Raw genomic sequence first — 26,676 nt, forward strand, 5'->3', positions numbered from 1 at the left:
ACCTTGTTTTAAGGAGACTCTTGCACTTGTCATCCCAATGTTCAGACATGGTCAGCAATTCCTGAAGTTTGGCCATTGCTTTCTCCACAGTTGTATGAGGCGCTAGTCCTACACCCAAGTCTATAAGTCGTCTCATAACTTCTATTGTGAGTGTCCCTGGATCCTGGCATGCTTGCTCCTCTTCCTCCAGCCAACGTGCCTGCTCCAGACGCTCTCGAAGGCTTCCTAGTGGTAATTCCAAGTCAAACTGAAAACTGGAATCAAGAAGGTCTTGAAGTTCACTAGCTTGTGGCATTTCCGCTGCTAAAAGCCTCTGGCTCCGTGCCTGAAATTCTTCCACGCGACGCAACAAGTCCTTAGAGCCACAGATAGGAGTAAAATTATTATATTTAATTTTTTTAATTTTTTAACAAAAATGAAAATGTAACAGTGGAAATGTTTTTTTTTTTTCTTTTACCTTCAGTTGAGGAGTTTGGTTGATGCTACATGGCAATAACTGAAGTTGTTTTACAAATGACCTGAGTTCTGCAACCGTAAGCTGGTTCTGAGATTTTCCACCACCTGACCGAAATCTACAGTAAGAATAAAATGGAAATAACTGACCATCTGAATAATGAAGAACAAAGGGTAAGTTAACAGAATACATCTTCCCATAGATTTAATGGAGTACAATTAATTAGTGTGTTTACCGTTCAGTGTTCCACATATAAAAAGTATTTGTTCCCAAACCGCTAAAGTAACAGTCGGCCACGGCAGCAAATATCCAAAATATGAAAGACTTCAGCGAAAAAATCCAATAATCTTTATTTCATGTTTTATTTCACATTTCAAAACGCGCCTTTTAAAACATGAAAAAGATTACTGGATTTTATCACTGAAATCTTGCATATTTTGAGTACAATTACAGATTCACTTCTTTTCACTTATTTGTCACCAACAGTACAACAGCTTGGGAATTCTAGTTATAAACACCAAAGTCACAATGTCACTATTTGGGAAATCAAATTTATGAAGCAGTATAACCTTCACAATGTAAAACTCATCCAAAAATAGCTCGGAAACATCTTTCTCACTAACAAACTGCACTTTTGTTACCTGGTGTGACGTTTTCCATTCAGCAGCTGCTGCGCCAGTGTTGCACACTTTTCTGAATCTTGTACTACAGCTCGCAAATGCCGCAGGAGGTCATTTTCAGGAAATTTCTTTGACTCCGATTCTTCTACAAGTTTTCGAAGGCATGAGAGACCTATACAGTGACAAGATAAGGTAAATCACGATACAGCAAAGAGAGGACAGGCAGGCAAGAAGCATGAACAAAGCATATCGTAGTCCACAGCAGTGAACAGAGAGAACAGCGCGTATGACTGGCCACCGCACATTTCACAGCTACGGAGAGGACAGCACGTATGAGTGACCACCCCACAAATCACAGCTACGGAAAAAAACTGTGCGTATGAGTGGCCACCCCACAATTCACAGCTACGGGATGTCTGAAAATAGCAAAGCCAGTGCTCAGCAAAACACTGAAAATAAGAATATAAAAAATAACGCACCAAGAAGGAGTGGTCGGAGGCAAATGAAACTTTATATGGGTGAATATAATGATCTACGTAAAGGTCCCTTTAGACAAGACAATTCAGCAGGCGATTGTCAGGAGGGAAGCATTGTCAGTGGAGGAGACCGCTGCTATTACATGCAGCGATCTCCTCCACAGTATGGGGAGGAGCGGTTGTTAATGCTCTTCCCCATACAGGATGCTTGTTTGTCGACAGCAGAGGCTGTTTACACGGTACAATCTGCTCCCTGCAAATGATGATTTAGGTGCCTGCACAAACAAACCAATTACCCTACAAACAAGCCTTTCGATCGTTCATTGGGTAATCGGCAGCACCTTTACAGCAGCAGATAATCGCTAATGAGTGTTCCTATGAATAATAGCGATTATCTGGTAGATTCTCGGTCCATGTAAAGGGCCCTTAAGTGATTACAATATTCGAGTGAACGGATGCGTTTATAAGGGGAAACTGCACAATTGAAAGGAGGTTCTAGTACCCTGTTGGTCAGCCTCCAGCCTGGATAAGGTTGGGCATGGAGGCATACAGGTTCTGTATGGTATCCTGCTGAACATTTGTCCACAGATACTGCAGCTCAGCCTGTAGATCCTACACACTCTGACAGCTGGAGGATATGCCTCGGCTGGTCCCGTAAATGCACAACTGGCAATAAATCTGGCAACCAGGCTATGTAATCTGGCAGAAACATCCCTGGGAAATCCTTGCTGTCTGTGAGCGAGAATTTTCCAAATGAAAAATGCCAGCTGGAAGCCTTGCCAGGAAAGGTAATACATGTGGTTGCAGGATGTCCTGCTCATATCGCTGAGCTGTCCCTCGTATCACTACTGGGGGTGACTGACTGTAGTATGTGCAAACAAAGGTGATGAAGGCTAGCTGTCAATGGCAGGACACGTATTGGACACTGACACCAAATTTCCTTTTGCTAAGCACCTGGCACGAGCAGAGAGAGTTGCGCAATGAAGGTGCCACCTGTGCCTGGATGGGGATCAACAAAACTGTGGGAGGAGCTTGTGCTTGTCAGCAGATCAAACAATCCTCTCTGCTGATTTGTCTGGCCTGTCCAAAAGTTGTCCACCATGTGTGCACTCATGTAACCAGAGTTTCCAACACCTCCTAAACAGCTAGGTCAGAAGAGCTTAGATAGTGGGCAATTTGTTGAAACAAGTCTGCTTCTCTTAATCCAATGATGCGCCCCCTCTTAAAGTCTGTCAATTAGGCGAAATGTCTTCAAGTGCATCTAGCAGTCAATGATCTCTAACAGAGGTACACTATCCAAAAGTAGGCTCTGGGGGCCTTTTTTATAGGGCAACGGGAAAAATCACGTTTACTCCCTCTTTTGGCTAGACCACATCTATAATCATTTATATAGCTGCCTTAGATATAACTGCATGCCAAGTTTTGCAGCATTCTGAAATGTCTATCAGAGTGCGATATTTTTTTTGTCAATGGCTATTTTCGGAAGTCCTATAGCAGTGAATAGAGAAAGCAATGGATGCACAACTTGCTCTCCACTCATGGTGGGACCTTGTTCTTGAGACAGGAGCACATGTTGTTGGTACAAATTTTCTGTTGTACTCAGCTGTTTGTTTGTTTTTTCTTTCGGAATTAGCCCCCATTGCAGAGCTGCGCAAATTTCTTAAAAATTTTTTAGGGTGCCATATTTAAACTGCAGTCACCTGGGGCTAATGTTTGAGACTTGTGGTAATGCCAATCGCGGACGTTTAACCCGTCAGATACTGTGGCGCACACTCCCGGCCATGCTCCGGCTCCCCCCAGCGGAGATCAAGGGAGCCGAAGTGTGTGTGTGTGTGTGTGTGTGTGTGTGTGTGTGTGTGTGTGTAGCAGCCCCTGTACTCAAGTGTGGTACAGGGCTGACGCACATTAGTTCCTATGGAGAGCCTGCCTGTAGCTAATGCGAACTATTAAAAAAGTGCAAAAAATATTATATATTATATATATATATATATATATATATATATATACACACACACACACACATTCGAATCACCCACCTTTCCTCAAAATTAAATATAAAAGTACATAAAACAATAAAAAAAATAAAACAAACATCAATGGTATTGCCATGTGCAAAGACGCTTGTACTGTTAAATGGGTTGTCCAGGTTCAGAGCTGTACCCAGACAAACCTCCATTTTCACCCAGGCAGCCCCCCTGACTTGAGTATCAGAGCAGTTCATGCTCCAATGCTCTCCTTTGCCCTGCGCTAAATCGCGCAGGGCAAAAGCTCTTTTGTTGACAATAACACACTGCCGGGCGGAGGCTTCCGCCCAGCAGTGTGTTGGGTGACATCACCGGCACTAATGGGCGAGCTTTAGCGCTGCCCTAGCAGTTTTACTGGCTAGAGCAGTGCTAAAGCCCGCCCATCAGGGCCGGTGATGTCACCGGGCTCCCTGAGCAGCCGGAAGAAGAGGCTTCAGCTCGCCTGCAAGAGACACGGTACGTCACAGAGTATAAGAAAACAGTCACTTCCGGCTAAGAATTTCCTATATGAAAACGGGGCTTCAGAAATATGTGGCAAAGGTAGGACATGTATGTATGTATTATGTATGTCACTCTAGTACTATTACACCAATGTCCCCAATCCCGGACAACCCCTTTAAAGGGTAACCGTCATGTTTTCATCATAAAATCTATTTTAGCATATGTTACTGCTGCAGCAGCATTATGTATAAAGCAATCTTTAGTTTCTTCACATACCACTGTTTTCCTTGAGTTTTTCCCTTAGTTACAGCTATTTAAAGATTTACAATATGAGGGCCTTCTCAAGATGGCTCCTCTGCCAGTTCTCTGAGGCCAAAACTGCTTTCCCTCACTTCCCATACACACTTGCTGTAGCCAGCAGCCTTCTGCCAGCCAATTAGATTGGATTACTGAGAGACACGCCTCCTCACTCTGAAGCCTAATGCAGGCATGCAGTGTGAAGGACCGCCCCTCAGTCTTCTGTGTACACTAAAGGAGAAGACAGACAAGCCCTAGCAACGGTCTTTTAAGGGAGCAGCGGAAAGGGACAGAGAACATTAATAAAAGCGGACAATCATTGGCAGACTAACTCAGGTATACATGCCTAGCTCTAATAAACTAGTAAATAAAAATATAAATATATGACAGTTACCCTTTAAAATATCCCATACAGCAAATGGGAAACCGAAAAACAACAGTCAAAATGGACAAAAATAGACGCCATTTTTTGGTTGCTTCACCTCCCACAAACAATAGAACAAAACGTGATAAAAAAAAAAGTCATACACACCCCAAAATAGCTCAAACTAGTTAACCCCACAAAAAATGAGCCTACAACACAGCTCCATACACAAAATAAAACAAAAAGTTATACATATGCGGTATCGTAATTAGGGATGAGCGAATAGACTTCAGATGAAATGTCCTAAGTTGATTTGCATAAAACTTAGTTCTAATACTGTACAGAGCTCGAAGTATCCTGTCACTACACTTCACATTGTGCACCTTTCCATCAAGCCAGAGAATACATATTTTTGTGGAAGCCTCTTTAAAAATACGGAGACAAGCTTTGATATTGATAACTGTAAATCCCACAAAAAATAAGGCGCTTTGAGACATGGCTGCGTTCTCATATTTTTGGTGCAGTTTTCTGTAATCATGGTGGTTTTGCCATCTTGCAATTGTGGAAGACTGCGGCAAAAAACGCATTGGCCGTGACACTACCACGATCTGTAAACAGACTTAGGCTACTTTCAGACTCGCGTTTGGTGCGGATCCGTCATGGATCTGCACAGACGGCTCTGTTCAGATAATACAGACGGCTCCGTTCAGATAATAACGTCTGCATCCATTCAGAACGGATCCGTTTGTATTATCTTTAACATAGCCAAGATGGATCAGTCTTGAACACCATTGAAAGTCAATAGAGGACAGATTATTTTTCTATTGTGTCCCCATTGACTTAGATTGTGTGTCAGAACGGATCCGTTTTTCACAGTTTCGTCAGACGGACACCAGAACGCTACAAGCAGTGTTTTGGGGTCCTCCTCCAAAGCGAAATGGAGACCGAACGGAGGCAAGCTGATGCATTCTGAGCGGATCCTTATCCGTTCAGAATGCATTAGGGCCAAACTGATCCGTTTTGGACCACTTGTGAGAGCCCTGAATGGATCTCACAAACGGAAAGCCAAAACGCCTGTGAGGCGTAGAAGACTTGGCATCAATTAGCAAAGTGCATTGTATACTTGATAAGAGAAAGCAAGATACATGTTATTTATCCAGCACACACCTTTTTTACTGCCTGTGGATTTCAGTGCATTAATAACCTCAGAAGCCCAGTTATCATAGGATTCTGCACGCAATGTCACAGCATTCATCATGGGATACAAATCATCCAGGGTGTAGCGATACCTGTTACAGAAGCAAGAATCTGACCGTCATATAAACAGTTTTGTTTACTACTGTAAAAAATAAATAAACACTCAGAAGAAGCAATTTCAGCCAACAAATTCATATAAATACAATTTGCACAAAGAAAGAGAAATTAAGTGCTAACAACTATGAGATTGCATCCTAACTAGTCAAAAGACATTGCCAAAGCCTACAAAAAGAAAAGAAAAAGAAAATGGGACATCACTACAGCTATAAAGGTAAGTACCACTGTGCAAAATAACAAGAAAAAGGCCAGAGCCATGTAATGGTCGACTGGACAGTTGTAGAAAATACATACACTAAAGAGGTCAGCTTTACGTATCTTACCCCATCTTATACTTGTAGGTCGGGCATGAGCACAGAGCGTCAACATGGTGCAGACATACAAGAACACCAGGACTACAGGGACAATATACTGCAGATGTGAAGCAGGTGGTTTTACACTTTACACATTGCCGTTCATCATCAATTAGTATCTCAAGATCGATCTTTTCTGACTCCACAACTCCCTAGAGAAAATAAATACATATCAGGATGTTCACTGAACATTGGTTACATAGTAATAAAGGTCTATTTACTACCATCTATTTGTAACACAGTAACTATTATGATCCAAGCAGGACAGCCAAAGGACAGTCTGCTACATTGACCACTCTCCAAGCCATGTGCATACACAATTCCAATAAGGTCATGGGTGGAGGTGCCCATTTTGTTGCTCTTTTACGGCACAGACCCACACCATAAGGTCATCTCAACCAGATTTTTTTATTAGTCAAATACTTCATAGACAATATGAGAAAAACACATCAAAAATTGTGACAAAAGCAATAAATGTGAACTCAACCTAGGGGTGGGGGTGCTTCGACACTTAGATTTTTTATTTTTGCCTTGTAGAAAAGCCATAACATGGATGCATTTTTAGTGAAGCTTCTTTACTTGCAGATCATCAATATCAGACTGGTAGTTCCTATACCTAGCATCCCACCCAACCGGTGCCAGAAATAACAGTGGATGGAGCCACAGCTTACTGCAGTTGATTCCACGACGGTGGCTGCCAAACACAACTAATTGGGGGGGGGTTCATGACCTATCCACATAGTACATCCATATCTAGACACTGGAAAATCCGTTTAAGTTTCTTCTTTTTCAATGATCCATAAGTATGGATAAAGAAGAGATCAGGTGAAAATACCTTTTTTCTGGCATCCAAAAAAGAATTTTTAACCAAAAATAAATAAAAACTTTTAGAGATTATAAGTATTAATTTTGCAGTCATAAATTTTACACTAGGTTCACATCACATTTTTGCCACGATTTTACGTTAATAGATGCCTCAGACTGATGCAATCCAGCAGTATCTGGTCACCATAGAGTTCCATTGTAAAAAAAACTAAAATAAATTAAAAATTATAAAAGTTAACATTTTTTTTTACCAGATTAAGGATAAAAAATCTATCTATTTTCCCAATGTTAACCCCTTAAGGACACAGCCTTTTTACACCTTAGGACCAGGCCATTTTTTGCAAATCTGACCAGAGTCCCTTTAAGTGCTGATAACTTTAAAACGCTTTGACTTATCCAGGCCGTTCTGAGATTGTTTTTTCGTCACATATTGTACTTCATGACACTGGTAAAATGAAGTCAAAAAAATTATTTTTTTTGCACCAAAAAATACCTAATTTAACAAAAATTTGGAAAAATTAGCAAATTTCAAAGTTTCAGTTTCTCTACTTCTGTAATACATAGTAATACCCCAAAAATTGTGATGACTTTACATTCCCCATATGTCTACTTCATGCTTGAATTATTTTGGGAATGATATTTTATTTTTTGGGGATGTTATAAGGCTTAGAAGTTTAGAAGCAAATCTTGAAATTTTTCCGAAATTTACAAAAACCCAATTTTTAGGGACCAGTTCAGGTCTCAAGTCACTTTGCGAGGCTTACATAATAGAAACCACCCAAAAATGACCCCATCTAAGAAACTACACCCCTCAAGGTATTCAAAACTGATTTTGCATACATTGTTAACCCTTTAGGTGTTGCACAAGAGTTATTGGCAAATGGGGAGGAAATTTGAGAATTTCATTTTTTTGTCTAATTTTTCATTTTAACCCATTTTTTCCACTAACAAAGCAAGGGTTAACAGCCAAACAAGACTGTATCTTTATTGCCCTGACTCTGCTGTTTACAGAAACACCCCATATGTGGCCGTAAACTACTGTACGGCCACACAGCGGGGCGCAGAGTGAAAGGTGCGCCGTTTGGTTTTTGGAAGGCTGATTTTTATGGACTGGTTTATTTACACCATGTCCCATTTGAAGCCCCCCTGATGCACCCCTAGAGGAGAAACTCCCTAAAAGTGACCCCATCTAAGAAACTACACCCCTCAAGGTATTCAAAACTGATTTTACATACGTCGTTAACCCTTTAGGTGTTGCAGAAGAGTTATTGGCAAATGGCGATGAAATTTGAGAATTAAGTTTTTTTGCCTAATTTTCAATTTTAACCATTTTTTTCCACTAACAAAGCAAGGGTTAACAGCCAAACAAGACTATCTTTATTGCCCTGACTCTGCTGTTTACAGAAACACCCCATATGTGGCCGTAAACTACTGTACGGCCACACAGCGGGGCGTAGAGTGAAAGGTGCGCCGTTTGGTTTTTGGAGGGCTGATTTTGCTGGACTGTTTTTTTGACACCATGTCCCATTTGAAGCCCCCCTGATGCACCCCTAGATTATAAACTCCATAAAAGCGACCCCATCTAAGAAACTACACCCCTCAAGGTATTCAAAACTGATTTTACAAACTTTGTTAACCCTTTAGGTGTTGCACAAGATTTAATGGAAAATAGAGATACAATTTCAAATTTTCACTTTTTTGGCAGATTTTCCATTTTAATATTTTTTTTCCAGTTACAAAGCAAGGGTTAACAGCCAAACAAAACTCATTATTTATGGCCCTGAGTCTGTAGTTTACAGAAACACCCCATATGTGGTCGTAAACAGCTGTACGGGCACACAGCAGGGCGCAGAAGGAAAGGAATGCCATACGGTTTTTGGAAGGCAGGTTTTGCTGGACTGTTTTTTTTTTTACACCATGTACCATTTGAAGCCCCCCTGATGCACCCCTAGAGTAGAAACTCCAAAAAAGTGACCCCATTTTAGAAACTACGGGATAGGGTGGCAGTTTTGTTGGTACTAGTTTAGGGTACATATGATTTTTGGTTGCTCTACATTACACTTTTTGTGCAGCAAGGTAACAAGAAATAGCTTTTTTGGCACCGTTTTTTTTTTTTGTTATTTACAACATTCATCTGACAGGTTAGATCATGTGGTAATTTTATAGAGCAGGTTGTCATGGACGCGGCGATACCTAAGGCTACTTTCACACTTGCGTTCAGAGCGGATCCGTCTTGGGTCTGCCCAGACGGATCCGCTCATATAATGCAGACTTGGGATCCGTTCAGAACGGATCCGTCTGCATTATAGCTTGGAAAAAATTCTAAGTCTGAAAGTTGTTCAGACGGATCCGTCCAGACTTTACATTGAAAGTCAATGGGGGACGGATCCGTTTGAAAATTGAGCCATATAGTGTCAAATTCAAACGGATCCATCCCCATTGACTTACATTGTAAGTCTGGACGGATCCGTTTGCCTCCGCACGGCCAGGCGGACACCCGAACGCTGCAAGCAGCGTTCAGGTGTCCGCTTGCTGAGCGGAGGCTGAACGCTGCCAGACTAATGCATTCTGAGCGGATCCGCGTCCACTCAGAATGCATTAGGGCAGTACGGATGCGTTAGGGGCCGCTTGTGAGACCCTTCAAACGGAGCTCACAAGCGGACACCCGAACGCTAGTGTGAAAGTAGCCTAATATGTATACAATTTTTTTTATTTATGTAAGTTTTACACAATGATTTCATTTTTAAAACAAAAAAAATGTTTTAGTGTCTCCATAGTCTAAGGCTGGGTTCACACTTGAGCGTTTTACAGCGCGTTTTTCAGCGCTGTAAAACGCTCAACACATGAAAACCAATGCTTCCCTATGGCCCTGGTTCTCACTTGAGCGTTTTACAGCGCTGAAAAACGCGCTGTAAAACGCCCTACGCTCAAACAAGTACTTGAGCTTCTTTGGGGCGTTTTGACGCGCGTTTGTGGCCATAGGACATTGCAGTCAATCACACAAACGCGCGTCAAACGCGCGTTTACTATTGCAAAAAACGTGCATCAAAAACGCGCGTAAAACGCGCATATCAAAGACGCTCAGGTCTGAACCCAGCCTTAGAGCCATAGTTTTTTCAGTTTTTGGGCGATTATCTTAAGTAGGGTCTAATTTTTTGTGGGATGAGATGACGGTTTGATTGGCATCTATTTTGGGGTGCATATGACTTTTTTATTGCTTGCTATTACACTTTTTGTGACGTAAGATGACAAAAAATTGCTTTTTTTACACCAATTTTATTTTTTTACGGTGGTCATCTGAGGGGTTAGATCATGTGATATTTTTATAGAGCCGGTCGATACGGACGCGGCGATACCTAATATGTATGCTTTTTTTTTTATTTATGTAAGTTTTACACAATGATTTCATTTTTGAAACAAAAAAAATCATGTTTCCATAGTCTAAGAGCCATAGTTTTTTCAGTTTTTGGCGATTATCTTGGGTAGGGTATGATTTTTGCGGGATGAGATGACGGTTTGATTGTTACAATTTTGGCGTACATGCGACTTTTGTGATCACTTTTATTACCTTTTTTGGGAAGTAAGGTGGGCAAAATTTCAATTTCATCATAGTTTTTTATTTTTTATTTTTATGGCGTTCACCGTTCGGGTAAAGTAACATGACCATTTTATAGATCAGGTCGTTACGGACGCGGCGATACCAAACATGTGTAGGGAAATTTATTTTTTTTTCATTTTTTTAACCCCTTAAGGACATAGGACGTACCGGTACGCCCTATTTCCCGAGTCCTTAAGGACACAGGACGTACCGGTACGTCCTGACTTAAAATCTGTATTCCGGCGCCCGAGGGGTTAAACGGAACGGGATTTCGGCTGAAATCCTTCAGCCGGCATCCTGTGACAACGCCAGGGGGGGTCATGTGACCCCCCCGTGTCGGCGATCGCAGCAAACCGCAGGTCAATTCAGACCTGCGGTTTGCTGCGCTTTTTGCAGTTTCTGATCCCCGCGGTCCCTGACCGCGGCGATCAGAAACTTTAGAGTGGCTAAAATCTATATTTTTCACCCCCCCCCCTGCACCCCTGCATGATTTGATGCCGGCGGGTGGTGCGGGGGGGGTGTCGCATGCGGTGGGGGCGTTGCGGGAGGCGGGCGGTGCGGCAGGCGGGATCGCGATCCCCCGCCCGCCTCCCCATGAATGATCGTTGGCTTCTAGTGGGTATACCAGGGTGCCAGCACATTGCTGGCACCCTGGTATAAACGGCTGACATCTGTACGGACCGCTGTATGGAAAAAGTTAACTGTCATCGGTCAGGGAGCTCCCTCCCTCTCCATCGGGGGGCTGCTGTGCCTTTGCAGCCCCCCGATGGAGAGGGAGAGAGCCCCCAGAGAGCCCCCCTCAGCCCTGTGCTTACCCTTCCCCGTCTGCGAAGTTCTGAGCAGACGGGGAGGGTTCCCATGGCAACAGGACGCCTGCTCAGGCGTCCTGCTGTCCATGGTGCTGAACAGATCTATGCTGAAAGCATAGATCTGTTCAGTGTAAGTAAAATACAGTACAGAACAATATATATTGTACTGTACTGTATTATACAGACATCAGACCCACTGGATCTTCAAGAACCAAGCGGGTCTGGGTCAAAAAAATGTAAAAAAAAGTGAAAAAAGTTAAGATACAAAAAAATAACATTTAGCACTGAATAAAAATTAAAAAAATAAAATAAACTACACATATTAGGTATCGCCGCGTCCGTAACGACCTGATCTATAAAATGGTCATGTTACTTTCCCCGCACGGTGAACGCCATAAAAATAAAAAAATAAAAACTATGAGAAAATTGAAATTTTGCCCACCTTACTTCCCAAAAAAGGTAATAAAAGTGATCAAAAAAGTCGCATGTACGCCAAAATAGTACCAATCAAACCGTCATCTCATCCCGCAAAAAATGAGACCCTACTCAAGATAATCGCCCAAAAGCTGAAAAAACTATGGCTCTTAGACTATGGAAACACTAAAACATGATTTTTTTTTGTTTCAAAAATGAAATCATTGTGTAAAACTTACATAAATAAAAAAAAAGTATACATATTAGGTATCGCCGCGTCCGTATCGACCGGCTCTATAAAAATATCACATGACCTAACCCCTCAGATGACCACCGTAAAAAAATAAAAACAGTGTAAAAAAAAGCCATTTTTTGCCATCTTACGTCACAAAAAGTGTAATAGCAAGCGATCAAAAAGTCATATGCACCCCAAAATAGTGCCAATCAAACCGTCATCTCATCCCGCAAAAAATGAGACCCTACTCAAGATAATCGCCCAAAAACTGAAAAAACTATGGCTCTTAGACTATGGAGACACTAAAACATTTTTTTGGTTTTAAAAATGAAGTTATTGTATAAAACTTACATAAATAAAAAAAATGTATACATATTAGGTACCGCCGCATCCGTGACAACCTGCTCTATAAAATTACCACATGATCTAACCTGTCAGATGAATGTTGTAAATAACAAAAAAAAAAAAAACGTGCCAAAAAAGCTATTTCTTGTTACCTTGCTGCACAAAAAGTGTAATATAGAGCAACCAAAAATCATATGTACCCTAAACTAGTACCAACAAAACTGCCACCCTATCCCGTAGTTTCTAAAATGGAGTCACTTTTTTGGAGTTTCCACTCTAGGGGTGCATCAGGGGGGCTTCAAATGGGACATGGTGTCAAAAAAACAGTCCAGCAAAACCTGCCTTCCAAAAACCGTATGGCATTCCTTTCCTTCTGCGCCCTGCCGTGTGCCCGTACAGCGGTTTACGAACACATATGGGGTGTTTCTGTAAACTACAGACTCAGGGCCATAAATAATGAGTTTTGTTTGGCTGTTAACCCTTGCTTTGTAACTGGAAAAAAAATATTAAAATGGAAAATCTGCCAAAAATTTGAAATTTTGAAATTGTGTCTCTATTTTCCATTAAATCTTGTGCAACACCTAAAGGGTTAACAACGTTTGTAAAATCAGTTTTGAATACCTTGAGGGGTGTAGTTTCTTAGATGGGGTCACTTTTATGGAGTTTCTACTCTAGGGGTGCATCAGGGGGGCTTCAAATGGGACATGGTGTCAAAAAAACAGTCCAGCAAAATCAGCCTTCCAAAAACCAAACGGCGCACCTTTCACTCTGCGCCCCGCTGTGTGGCCGTACAGTAGTTTACGGCCACATATGGGGTGTTTATGTAAACAGCAGAGTCAGGGCAATAAAGATACAGTCTTGTTTGGCTGTTAACCCTTGCTTTGTTAGTGGAAAAAATGGGTTAAAATTGAAAATTAGGCAAAGAAAATGAAATTCTCAAATTTCATCCCCATTTGCCAATAACTCTTGTGCAACACCTAAAGGGTTAACGACGTATGTAAAATCAGTTTTGAATACCTTGAGGGGTGTAGTTTCTTAGATGGGGTCACTTTTAGGGAGTTTCTCCTCTAGGGGTGCATCAGGGGGCTTCAAATGGGACATGGTGTCAAAAAACCAGTCCATAAAAATCAGCCCTCCAAAAACAAAACGGCGCACCTTTCACTCTACGCCCTACTGTGTGCCCGTACAGTAGTTTACGGCCACATATGGGGTGTTTCTGTAAACGGCAGAGTCAGGGCAATAAAGATACAATCTTGTTTGGCTGTTAACCCTTGCTTTGTTAGTGGAAAAAATGTGTTAAAATGAAAAATTTGACAAAAAAATTAAATTCTCAAATTTCCTCCCCATTTGCCAATAACTCTTGTGCAACACCTAAAGGGTTAATAATGTATGCAAAATCAGTTTTGAATACCTTGAGGGGTGTAGTTTCTTAGATGGGGTCATTTTTGGGTGGTTTCTATTATGTAAGCCTCGCAAATCGACTTCAGACCTGAACTGGTCCCTAAAAATTTAGTTTTTGTAAATTTCTGAAAAATTTCAAGATTTGCTTCTAAACTTCTAAGCCTTATAACATCCCCAAAAAATAAAATGTCATTCCCAAAACAATTCAAACATGAAGTAGACATATGGGGAATGTAAAGTCATCACAATTTTTTGGGGTATTACTATGTATTACAGAAGTAGAGAAACTGAAACTTTGAAATTTGCAAATTTTTCCCAATTTTTGGTAAATTAGGTATTTTTTTGTGCAAAAAAAAATAATTTTTTTGACTTCATTTTACCAGTGTCATGAAGTACAATATGTGACGAAAAAACAATCTCAGAACGGCCTGGATAAGTCAAAGCGTTTTAAAGTTATTAGCACTTAAAGTGACACTGGTCAGATTTCCAAAAAATGGCCTGGTCCTTAAGGTGAAAATGAGCCCGGTCCTTAAGGGGTTAAACTCGCTTTATTGAAAATGAGTAAGCAAGATATTTAACAGTACATTCAAAAAGCAATACAATTTGCAAAGTAATACATTACATTAAAGAATGCGCTGACAAATTGAACAATCTGCAACATTACAGATATCAAAAAGTCGCAACACATTGACCCCGGTACATCATGCTAGTAATCATCCTTAGTCAATATAGTACAGTATGAGTAGTGATTTATCTCTATTAAATTAAATAAAATAAGTCCCATTAGTAAACTTTGAAGATGCGCAGCCAATTGAGCATATTGGTAAGGCCACAGAATGTAGGTGGGCCGCGGTAGCTGTCATAGGAGAAACACACCATGGTCCCCATATCTTCTGGAACTTTTGAGAACAGCCCCTACGAGAGTACATAATCCTCTCAAAGGGAATAATATTGTTGACCATGGTTTTTCACTGACTAACCGAAGGAGGTCTATCCGCCATCCATCTAAGGGCAATAGCTTTCCTAGCAATAAACAGAGCCTCCCTAATAAAAGTGAGTGTGTAACGTGAACGTGACTCTTCTTCTACAATACCTAGAAGGCAGGGCTTGGGACAAATCACCAATGAATCTGGGATCAGGGAGGATACTACAGCCACCACCGCTCTCCAAAAAGCCTGTATATAACTACAGTCCCATATTAAGTGCCAAAAATCCGCATTTAATTGTGAGCACCTATGGCACTCTGTGTGCGTTCTCCTGCCCATTTTGAAGAGCCTAGTTGGGGTCAAGTAACACCTGTTCAGAATGAAGAGTTGTGTCAATCTATTATTGAGAGACGGAGATACTGCCACTGGGGCCTCCAGTGCTTCACCCCATTCCTCACTTGTCAGATTAGGTATATTTCCTCTCCATTTACTTTCTGCAGCCAATGCAGATGCTGAGGTCTTTAGATTAAGTAAATGTGTGTAAATGGCAGATATCAGTCCCCGTGGTCCCTGTGTCCTGAAAACCCCTATCAAAGGGTAAGCTGATACGATTCTCTTCAGTTCTCTCAGCTAGGTCTGAAGGGCATGCCTCAACTGTAGATATCTGAAGAAGTGTGGCCTCAAAACACCCACTCTAGTCTGCAGTTGTGAGAAGGAGAACAAAATGCCATTTTCATACAAATCCCTTAGGTAACATACGCCATATCCCTTCCATATCACCTCCCACTCTCTTTGTATCAGATGCGGAAACAATAAGTTATTCCATAGTGGAATATCCTCCGGCAGATCCCTGTACTGCTGTAACTTTGCAGCTCCCCACACCTGATGCGCCAACTTATGGATCGGAAGGAGCGAACCCGTCACAGATGCTTGGCCCTCCAGGACAGGCCATAGGGTGGAGAGCTGCAAGAACTCCCGCAGATAATATTCAGAATTAGGAAGCACATCCTGGGTCACCCATGGCACCAAATACCGCAACTGACCAGCAAGGAAATATAAATGTAAATCCGGTAAAGCCGCTCCCCCCTGGTCCCAGCTCCTCTGCAGAGACTTGATGGCTAGTTTTCTTCTGTTTCTACCCCATATAAATGTTGCCATAAGGGAGTGTAGCCTGTCAAAGAATGCTCGTGGCACAGGTGCGCAAGCATGTTCCAGTAGGTACAAGGCTTTGGGCTGAAGAACCATTTTGATTAGATTTACGCGACCCATGGTGGACAGCGGCAATGTATTCCAGGATTTAAACTTGTCTACGAAGTATGAGACCAGGGGATCAATGTTCAGCAGATGTGCTGACCCTGGAACTTTGGTAATAATGACTCCTAAATATTTAAACCTGTCTACCACTAGCAAGTTCTGATATACCGAAGGCCACTCCGAATCCCACAAAGGCATAATGGCTGACTTGGTCCAGTTTATACATAGTCCGGAGAACACACCAAACTGTTCAATAATGGTTATTGCCCTAGGTAAAGTGCACTCTACGGAGTCCATGTACAAAATGAGGTCATCAGCGTATAGTCCCAACCTATCCTCTCTATTTCCCATCATGATACCCTTATACACCCCATCCTGGAGAATCCTTAATGCTAAATGTTCAATGGCCACTGCAAATAGCAAGGGAGATAGGGGGCATCCCTGTCTGGTACCTCTGTGCAGACTAAAAGTGGAGGACAATGAGCCGTTAATCATTATGTTCGCCGTCGGGGATTTATATAGGATATTGACCCATTTAATAAACACAGGGCCAAAGCCAAAAAACTGCAGTACCTGCACTAAATAAGGCCACTCAACGGAGTCGAACGCCTTGGCTGTATCTAAGGCAGCCAAGGCCCACGAGTTGCGGTTTGCACATCCAAACTGGGTGATAACCTGTGCTCTACGTATGTTACCAGAGGTAGATCTGCCAGGAATAAACCCAGATTGGTTTTCATGTATTATAGTTGATATGACCCTGTTCAGCCTATTTGCTAACACTTTAGTAAGGATTTTGTAATCCAAGTTTAACAGCGAAATGGGCCTATATGACCCGCACTCCAGGGGATCTTTGTCAGGTTTTAATAAAACTACAATAGAGGCTTCATATAATGTCTCTGGAAGAGTACCACTATTTAAAGATTCCTTGTACATGCTCAAAAGCTGCGGAGCCAGGATCTCCACATACTTAGAATAAACTTCTAATGGAATTCCATCTGGCCCCGGGGCCTTTCCCATGTTTAACCCTGCGATCGCCTCACTCACCTCTTCCAGCGTGATCTCCTCATCTAATATTTCCCTATCCGACTCGGATAATTGTGGGTATGTTACTTCCTGCAGATAATTCTCCAGTGACTGGGAAGAGTACTCAGCATGTGAACAATATAGGTCCTGATAAAATTCCCCAAAACGGTCTAAAATCCCCCCAGGGTCTGACACTACAATACTATCCTTGTTCGCTATGCGGAGTATCGGGGGCGCCATGTTGTTCCTCCTCACTATCTGCGCCAGTACCTTACCCACCCTGCTGCCTTGTTCAAAAGTTTGCTGCCGCCAGAAAAGCATCTTGCGGTCGCTCTTCTCCTGCAGGTGGTTCATATAATTTCTACCTTTCAGCAACCAATCCTTTCTATTCTCTTCCGTGGGATTTGATACGTACTCAGACTCTGCGTTTCTGCACTGCATGCTCAGCTCCTCCTCCCTGCACCGAGTGGACTTTTTAATGTATGAGATGGAGGACTTAATGCATCCACGCAAAAAGGCCTTCAGGGTGTCCCACAATAATGCCGGGTCTGTATCTACTGGGTGAGCCGCAAAAAATGCGTGTAGTTGATCGGGCACCCTATCATTCAGGGACATCAAAGAAAGCCAGAATGGGTGTATGCGCTGTTTGGGAGTACGGACTGCCACGTAAGGGTCATCCAGTGATGCTATTACAGGTGCATGGTCAGACGCACCTTGAGGCCCATACCGAATCTCTCGTATTGCCATATAGGTGCCAGGGGTGCCCAGGAGGTAGTCAATCCTAGATAGAGCTCCCCTAGAAGGAGTAAAACACGAAAATTCTATTCTGTCAGGGAATCTCTCCCTCCATATATCAATCCATCCCAGTTCAGACAGCAGACGTGCTAGAGCAGTTCTGTTTAAGGGCCGTTCAGGGTGGTTAGTAGACGGATTACAGAATCTGTCTTTCAAGTTATCTAGGGTCATATTAAGGTCTCCCATGCCGAGAATCCCGGCTGATGGGAATTGCGCTGCAAATCCCGCCGCTGCCTGAAGCAGCGAGACTGGCCGGAGGAGGATTGTACATATTCAATATCACATACGGCATTCCATTAATGTGGGCATAGACAAATACAAATTTCCCCTCTGGGTCAATACTTGTATGGTGCGGTTCCCATCTGAGCGCCCGGTGAACCAACAGTGACACACCTCTGGAATAAGAATTACCATACGCACTCTCCACCCATTGAGCCCAGGGTTTCTTTACCCTCCCCCCTGTTTCTGTGGTAAGATGCGTCTCCTGTAGCCCTAGGATGTGTGGAGAGTAACTTCGGATATGTGAAAATACAGCCATGCGCTTCCTAGGCCCGCCCAGCCCCCTGACATTCCACGACATTATTTTAATGTCCGCCATATTGAGTACCAGTTATAAAAGGAGGAGAAAAGCCCGGCTCCTGGGACTTCCTATGGCGGAGATGATGTACATGGGTCAAAAACACATAAAATACTTGTGATGCATTTCAATAAAAAGCGAAAAACAAAAGGCATAAATTTAACCACCCAAACAACGGGTGAACCTGTAGAACATAAAATATGCCTGTATTAGCAAGTGACCACATGCATTGGGGGACCTGCACGGTGTATGTGGATGTAAACCCAGTGCAGGTGGAGTAGCGGCCCCCACCATTTGCATCATATTTTACCGACTGTATGCATTATATCTGATCAACAGCATATGATATTAACCTTCAACATCTCTGAGACCATATATAAGTGAGGTAGTACATTACCAAGCTAGGAAACAGATAAAGTGGAAAAAAATTAGAGCAAAGGTTAGACACAATGCAAACCTTGCAGGGGTTACCCTGAGTCTCTAGCTGTTAATAATAAGTCCTTGGCCTCATTCAGGATCACTTGGGAGGAGAGCGTCTGGGTCTCCCGGATAGCCAGTTCTCCGCCTCAGTAGGTGTGGAAAAGAATAGTGATTTATCGCCATCTATGATCCTCAAACGCGCAGGATACGCCATTGAATATTTGAAGTTCATCTCACGAAGGCGTCTTTTAATGGAGACAAAGGTGCCCTCCTCTTCTGCAGGTCAGCGGAGAAGTCCGGGTATAGGGATATATTCGCTGAGCCGAAATGGCCTGCACGGCTCTGGCTTGTGCTAGGATAAGGTCCCTGTCGCGCCAATTTAACATGCGGGCAAGTAGAGGTCTCGGAGGGGCACCGGGTGGATGCGGCCTAGCCGGGACACGGTGTGCTCTTTCAACGGCATATGCAGAGGAGAAGGCAGCGTTCGTGAACACCTCTCTGAACCACCCCTCCAAGAAGGCCGCTGGATCTGCGCCCTCCGCCCGCTCCGGCATGCCGATGATGCGCACGTTATTACGGCGCGCACAGTTCTCCAGATCGTCGCATTTTTGACGGTACAGTTCCACTGATGCTTCCACAGCGGTTATTCTCGCCGGTAAGGGAGTAGTCAGGTCCTCCAGGTCAGACACTCTGGTTTCGGTGAGTTTGACCCTCTCCCGCAGCTGTTGCACGTCATGCCGTAGTAGGCCCAGGTCCACCCTGACTTCCTCTATCTTCCCGGTCAGGGAGGCCTGGCACCCGGTGATTGCCGCCATCAGCTGGTGATGTGAGGCCTGCAAGGTGAGTTCCGGTGCAGGATCTGTGTCAGAAGGGAGCTGCTGGAAGGACTGGCTCCTTGTATTGGCCGCGCGGGATGGTGAGGAGGCCGCAGCGCCATGTTGGGAGTCCTGTCTTGCGAACTCCTTGAGTCGCTCCGCCGCCAACTGTGCCTTACTTGGGCTCATGGTTTAGGTCCGGTCTCCTCGCTGTCCCCAGATAATCTTTTAGAGGTAAATATATCAGTCCTTAGGTACAGGATGGCTCAGGATTGCTGGTGGGAGACGGAGCTGCTCTCAAGTGCGACCGTCCATGACTGCAGTTGGCCACGCCCCCTTTTTTTTTTTTTTTCATTTTTAAATCAATGATAAATGTGTTTTTTGATTTTTATTTTTTTTTTTCTTTTATTCACTTTTTTTTGACCCAGACCCACTTGGTTCTTGAAGATCCAGTGGGTCTGATGTCTGTATAATACAGTACAGTACAATATATATATATTGTACTGTACTTTACACTGTCTGAACAGATCTATGCCTTTTAGCACAGATCTGTTCAGCGCCATGGACAGCAGGATGCCTGAGACGGCGTCCTGTTGCCATGGGAACCTTCCCCGTCTGCTCAGTAGTGATCAGAACTGCGCAGACGCGGAAGGGTAAGGAGGGGATCTGTCGGGGGGCTGTCTGGGGGCTCTCTCCCTCCCCATCGGGGGGCTGCAAAGGCACAGCAGCCCCCCGATGGGAGAGGGAGGGAGCTCCCTGCGCTGTTAACCTTTTCCATACAGCGGTCTGTACGGACTGCTGTATGGAAAGGGTTAAACGGCTGACATCGCATCGCAGATGTCAGCCGTTTATACCAGGGTGCCAGCAATGTGCTGGCACCCTGGTATACCCACTAGAAGCCAACGATTATACAAGGGGAGGCGGGCGGGGGATCGCGATCCCGCCTGCCGCACCGCCTGCAACCCTCCCCCTGCACCTCCCACCACCATAAAATCATTCGGGGGTGCAGGGGGGGGTGAATAAAACGTTATTTTAGGCATATAAAGTTTCTGATCCCCGCGGTCATGTACGCCCTGTGTCCTTAAGTACCAGGGCACAAGAGCGTACCTGTACGCCCTATGTCCTTAAGAGGTTAAACAAACGTGAAAAAAGTGATGTGAGCCTTAGACATTTTCCACAAGGACCATTACTTAAACAATCTCTAAAATGGCGTCCTAAGTACCCAGTTTCTCTTCATCCCATGGCAAGGAGTTTGAACTGCGCTCAACTATTGCCATCAATCCCATAGGCTTTAAAGGCAGTGTGTATGTTTGATTGAAAGTTTATTCAAATTCCTCTTCACTGCACAACTTTGGGGGGAGGGGGGCTTGGGAACATTGTTCTAGGGGTTGAGGAGGTCCCAGAGTTGATGCTCCCAATGACCACCTATCTTGTAGCATGAAAACCAGTTATCACAAAGCGAAGAACCCTTACCATCTTTCGAACAGCCTCTCTGAGTCTTCGCTCCTCATCAATCATCATAGCTAAATCTTTCTGTACAGAGGAAGCCAGAACAACATCCAATTCTTCTGCTTTACAAGCCATCTTGCAGATCATCTCATCATGAGAGAACACACAGTATCTGTTCAAGGCTCGATAATGTTCCACACACTGGCGACCAAGAGGCAGCTGAGAGGAAAGGGAAAAAAAAAAAATCTTTCAGGACCTAAATTTTCATGTTAAAAATTAGCAATTTTTTTTGTCTTCCTTCCCTGTGCTGGCATCAGCCTCAGGGAACGAACTGTGCATGCGCTAGCTGCGAGATTACGGCACTCTAACTTTGTGACGTGGGGGGGGAGGAGGGGAACAAGGAGGAGATTCGGAGGATGTGGGCGGTGCTGGGCTCCTTCACAGTGGGCGTGGCTGGGCACCAGAAACGTTAGTAACAGCCCCTTGGACACCTTACTTTCCTCATTTACATACATACATATATATATATATATATACATATATATATATATATATATATATATATATATATATATATATATATATATATATATATATATATATATATATATATATTTTATTTTATTTTTTTATTTAAAAAAAGTTTTTTTTGACACAATAAAAGCACCGAGAGCTATGGGTAATGTATATTGCGGACGTGCTAGCAGCGATCTAGCAGCGCATGTCTGCAGATCTATAGGCAAAATCCAGGTGACAGAATCCCTTTAAGATTTAAAAAAAAAAAAAAAAAACACCCCATCAGTCTGCATTCAATACCCTTAAGCCTCATGCAGACGTCCGTGGAACACGGTCCGTGAGATACCGGACTGGCATTGCAGGAGAGCACGGAGTCATAGCAACCAATGACTGCGTGCGCTCCTGCAATGCCAGTCTGGTATCTCACGGACCGTGTTCAACGGACGTCTGCATGAGGCTTTAAAAGGGTTGTCTCATCATGGACAATAAGAGCACATCGCTAGGAAATGACCCCATTGTCTAATAGATGCGGGTCCTGCACCTATATAGAGAACGGAGCCCCGCAAGTGAAGGAGGGCGCACTGCGCATGCGCAGCCATATTCTATGGGGTCAGCAAAAGTAGCCGAGCACTGGCTTGGCTATTTCCATCGGCCCCATAGAAATGGATAGGAACGGGGGCCGCGCATGCGCGGTACACTCCCATGCACTTCTCCAGAGTCCTCCAGCCACCACCTTGCGGGGCTCTGTTCCCGACCCGCACCTATAAGACAATGGGGGCATATCCTAGTGATAGACGCTTGTAGCAGGTCACAGCACATCTCCCTGTGACCACAGCTGTCTAATGACCGCATTGTCACAGCCATCTGCAGCAGCAGAGGCCGCCAGAAAAATCACAAAAAACCCTGACGTTTTTATACTGGGGGTGTTACATAGCAGTGCTCAGAATATTCAGCCCCGCCTCCTAGTGCTCAAATTGCTCATTTACAGTACATATGAATAAAAGAACCGATTTCTATGCAGCCGTTTAACATACAAATGAAAGGTACAGTTTTAATTAGGGGTGCACCGAAATGAAAATTCTGGTCCGAAACCGAAACCGAAAATTCAGGATGCCCTTGACCGAAAACCGAAACTGCCTTTTTGCCCAAATACTTTTAAAATACTTTTTTTTTAATGATTGGCGCTGTTATGGAGAGGGGGATCTGTGGGTGGCGCTGTTATGGAGAGAGGGATCTGTGGGTGGCGCTGTTATGGAGAGGGGGGATATGTGCACTGTTATGGGCATAACAGTGCACAGATCCCTTTCCCCATAACAGTGCACAGATCCCTTTCCCCATAACAGTGCACAGATCCCTTTCCCCATAACAGTGCACAGATCCCTTTCCCCATAACAGTGCACAGATCCCTTTCCCCATAACAGTGCACAGATCCCTTTCCCCATAACAGTGCACAGATCCCTTTCCCCATAACAGTGCACAGATCCCTTTCCCCATAACAGTGCACAGATCCCTTTCCCCATAACAGTGCACAGATCCCTTTCCCCATAACAGTGCACAGATCCCTTTCCCCATAACAGTGCACAGATCCCTTTCCCCATAACAGTGCACAGATCCCTTTCCCCATAACAGTGCACAGATCCCTTTCCCCATAACAGTGCACAGATCCCTTTCCCCATAACAGTGCACAGATCCCTTTCCCCATAACAGTGCACAGATCCCTTTCCCCATAACAGTGCACAGATCCCTTTCCCCATAACAGTGCACAGATCCCTTTCCCCATAACAGTGCACAGATCCCTTTCCCCATAACAGTGCACAGATCCCTTTCCCCATAACAGTGCACAGATCCCTTTCCCCATAACAGTGCACAGATCCCTTTCCCCATAACAGTGCACAGATCCCTTTCCCCATAACAGTGCACAGATCCCTTTCCCCATAACAGTGCACAGATCCCTTTCCCCATAACAGTGCACAGATCCCTTTCCCCATAACAGTGCACAGATCCCTTTCCCCATAACAGTGCACAGATCCCCCCTCCCCATAGCAGTGCACAGATCCCCCCTCCCCATAGCAGTGCCATAGACCGATCCCCCTACCCATAACAGCCCCGGCCCTGCTGCTCACAGCATCACTCACTGCATCTTTATTTTACCTTACAATCGTGACGCTCCAGTAAGAACTCTGCAGGCAGAGCGGAGGGCGGCGTAACGTCACTTACTCACGTGACGCACCTGCTCCGCCCACTTTATGAATGAAGGAGGCGGAGCAGGCGCGTCACGTGAGTAAGTGACGTTACGCCGCCCTCCGCTCTGCCTGCAGAGTTCTTACTGGAGCGTCACGATTGTAAGGTAAAATAAAGATGCAGTAAACCGCCCGCCCGCAGATGGTGGGTGACAAATCCTACACCCCATATTTTCGGCCGATATGTAACAATATCGGCCGAAATGGATTAGGTACATTTTCGGCCGATATTTTCGGCTGCCGGAATTTCGGTGCACCCCTAGTTTTAATCAGCATGATGAGCCCTACCAGGCAGTATGTCTGGTTTAATAGGGTTGATCCTGGTGACAGAGCCTCTTTAAAAAAAAAATTATACTAATGAACTATCCTCCTTATGGTCCACCGTTTAGTTTCTAGCGCCAGCCACAAACAGCTGTTAAGTGGGGATTGTTGGGCGTCAGACCCTGACCAATCTGAAATCTATCTAGAGGATAGGTCATCAATATCAAAAAACTGGAATATCCCTTTAAGTCCAGAGCTATATTTATAATCTTACTGGTTAAAACTAAAAACGGTCAACAAGTAAATTAGCAAACTTTAACCGCTTCATTACCAGAGAGTTTTTCTCCCTTCCTTACCAGGCCAATTTCTCAGTTGTACCAATGGGCCTATTTAACCCCTTAGGGACCGGGCTCATTTTCACCTTAAGGACCAGGCCATTTTTTGCAAATCTGACCAGTGTCACTTTATGTGGTGATAACTTTAAAATGCTTTGACTTATCCAGGCCATTCTGAGATTGTTTTTTCGTCACATATTGTACTTCATGACACTGGTAAAATGGAGTCAAAAAAATTCATTTATAAAAAAAAAAATACCAAATTTACCAAAAATTTGGAAAACTTTGCAAATTTTTAAGTTTCAATTTCTCTACTTCTATAATACATAGTAATACCTACAAAAATAGGAATATATTTATATATCAATAATTATATTGACATTTTCAAAAACCCACTTTTCAAGAACCAGTTCAGGTCTGAAGTCACTTTGTGAGGCTTACATAATAGAAACCACCCAAAAATGACCCCATTCTAGAAACTACACCCCTCAAGGTATTCAAAACTGATTTTACAGACTTTGTTAACCCTTTAGGTGTTCCACAAGAATTAATGGAAAATAGAGCTACAATTTCAAAATTTCACTTTTTTAGCAGATTTTCCATTTTTATATTTTTTCCCCAGTTACAAAGCAAGGGTTAACACCCAAACAAAACTCAATATTTATGGCCCTGATTCTGTAGTTTACAGAAACACCCCATATGTGGTCGTAAACTGCTGTACGGGCACACGGCAGGGCGCAGAAGGAAAGGCATGCTATACGGTTTTTGGAAGGCAGATTTTGCTGGACTGGTTTTTTGACACCATGTCCCATTTGAAGCCCCCCTAGAGTAGAAACTCCAAAAAAGTGACCCCATTTTAGAAACTACGGGATAGAGTGGCAGTTTTGTTGGTACTAGTTTAGGGTACATATGATTTTTGATTGCTCTACATTACACTTTTTGTGAACAAGGTAACAAGAAATAGCTGATTTGGCACCGTTTTTTTTTGTTTTTGTTATTTACAACATTCATCTGACAGGTTAGATCATGTGGTATTTTTATATAGCGGGTTGTCACGGATGCAGCGATAGCTAATATGTATACTATTTTATTTATTTATGTAAGTTTTACACAATGATATAATTTTTGAAACAAAAATAAATAAATCATGTTTTAGTGTCTCCATAGTCTGAGAGCCATAGTTTTTTCAGTTTTTGGGAGATTATCTTAGGTAGGGTCTCATTTTTTGCGAGATGAGATGACTGTTTGATTGGCACCATTTTGGGGTGCATATCTTTTTTGATAGCTTGCTATTACATTTTTTGTGATGTAAGGTGACAAAAAATGCCTTTTTACACCATTTTTTTACGGCGTTCACCTGAGGGGTTAGGTCATGTGATATTTTTATAGAGCAGATTATTACGGACGTGGCGATACCTAATATGTATACTTTTTTTGATTTACTTAAGTTTTACACAATAACAGCTTTTTTAAAACAAAAAAAAAAATGATGTCTCAGTGTCTCCATATTCTGAGCCATAGTTTTTTTTTATTTTTTGGGCGATTGTCTTAGGTAGGGGCTCATTTTTTTGCAGGATGCGGTGACTGTTAGATTGGTACTATTTTGGTGGGCATACGCCTTTTTCATCGCTTACTGTTGTACTTTTTGTGATGTAAGGTGACTAAAAAAAATTGTTTATTTAGCACAGTTTTTATTTTTTACGGTGTTCATCTGAGGGGTTAGGTCATGTAATATGTTTATAGAGCCGGACGATACGGACGCGGCGATACCCAATATGTCTTTTTTTTTACCAATTTTTTTTTTTTTTTTACTTTATTTGGGGGAAATTGTGTTCTCTGGCAAATGCCAAACGTCCTGTACGGTGTTGGGCTGTAAGCACAACCCCCACCTGTGGACGTCGGGCCCTCATATCACCCTCATGGAGTCTGTTTCTGACCGTTTGAGCAGACACATGCACATTTGTGGCCTGCTGGAGGTCATTTTGCAGGGCTCTGGCAGTGCTCCTCCTGTTCCTCCTTGCACAAAGGCGGAGGTAGCGGTCCTGCTGCTGGGTTGTTGCCCTCCTACGGCCTCCTCCACGTCTCCTGATGTACT

At 43.3% G+C, this 26,676-nt stretch overlaps 1 protein-coding gene across 1 annotated transcript in view; it reads right to left on the minus strand.

The window, feature by feature from the left end:
* KDM5B (lysine demethylase 5B) overlaps nt 1-26,676 on the minus strand; it is a 101,652-nt gene that overhangs the window by 15,019 nt on the left and 59,957 nt on the right. The window contains exons 15-20 of the mRNA XM_040424197.1: nt 21,254-21,448; nt 6,314-6,495; nt 5,844-5,965; nt 1,096-1,246; nt 458-572; nt 3-355 (exon numbers count right to left, since the gene is read on the minus strand). Of these exons, the coding sequence (XP_040280131.1) occupies nt 3-355; nt 458-572; nt 1,096-1,246; nt 5,844-5,965; nt 6,314-6,495; nt 21,254-21,448 (1,118 nt within the window). The remainder of the gene's footprint in view (nt 1-2; nt 356-457; nt 573-1,095; nt 1,247-5,843; nt 5,966-6,313; nt 6,496-21,253; nt 21,449-26,676) is intronic.

Source organism: Bufo bufo, chromosome 3 (assembly GCF_905171765.1).
Source record: "Bufo bufo chromosome 3, aBufBuf1.1, whole genome shotgun sequence".
NCBI classification, from domain to species: Eukaryota; Metazoa; Chordata; class Amphibia; order Anura; family Bufonidae; genus Bufo; species Bufo bufo.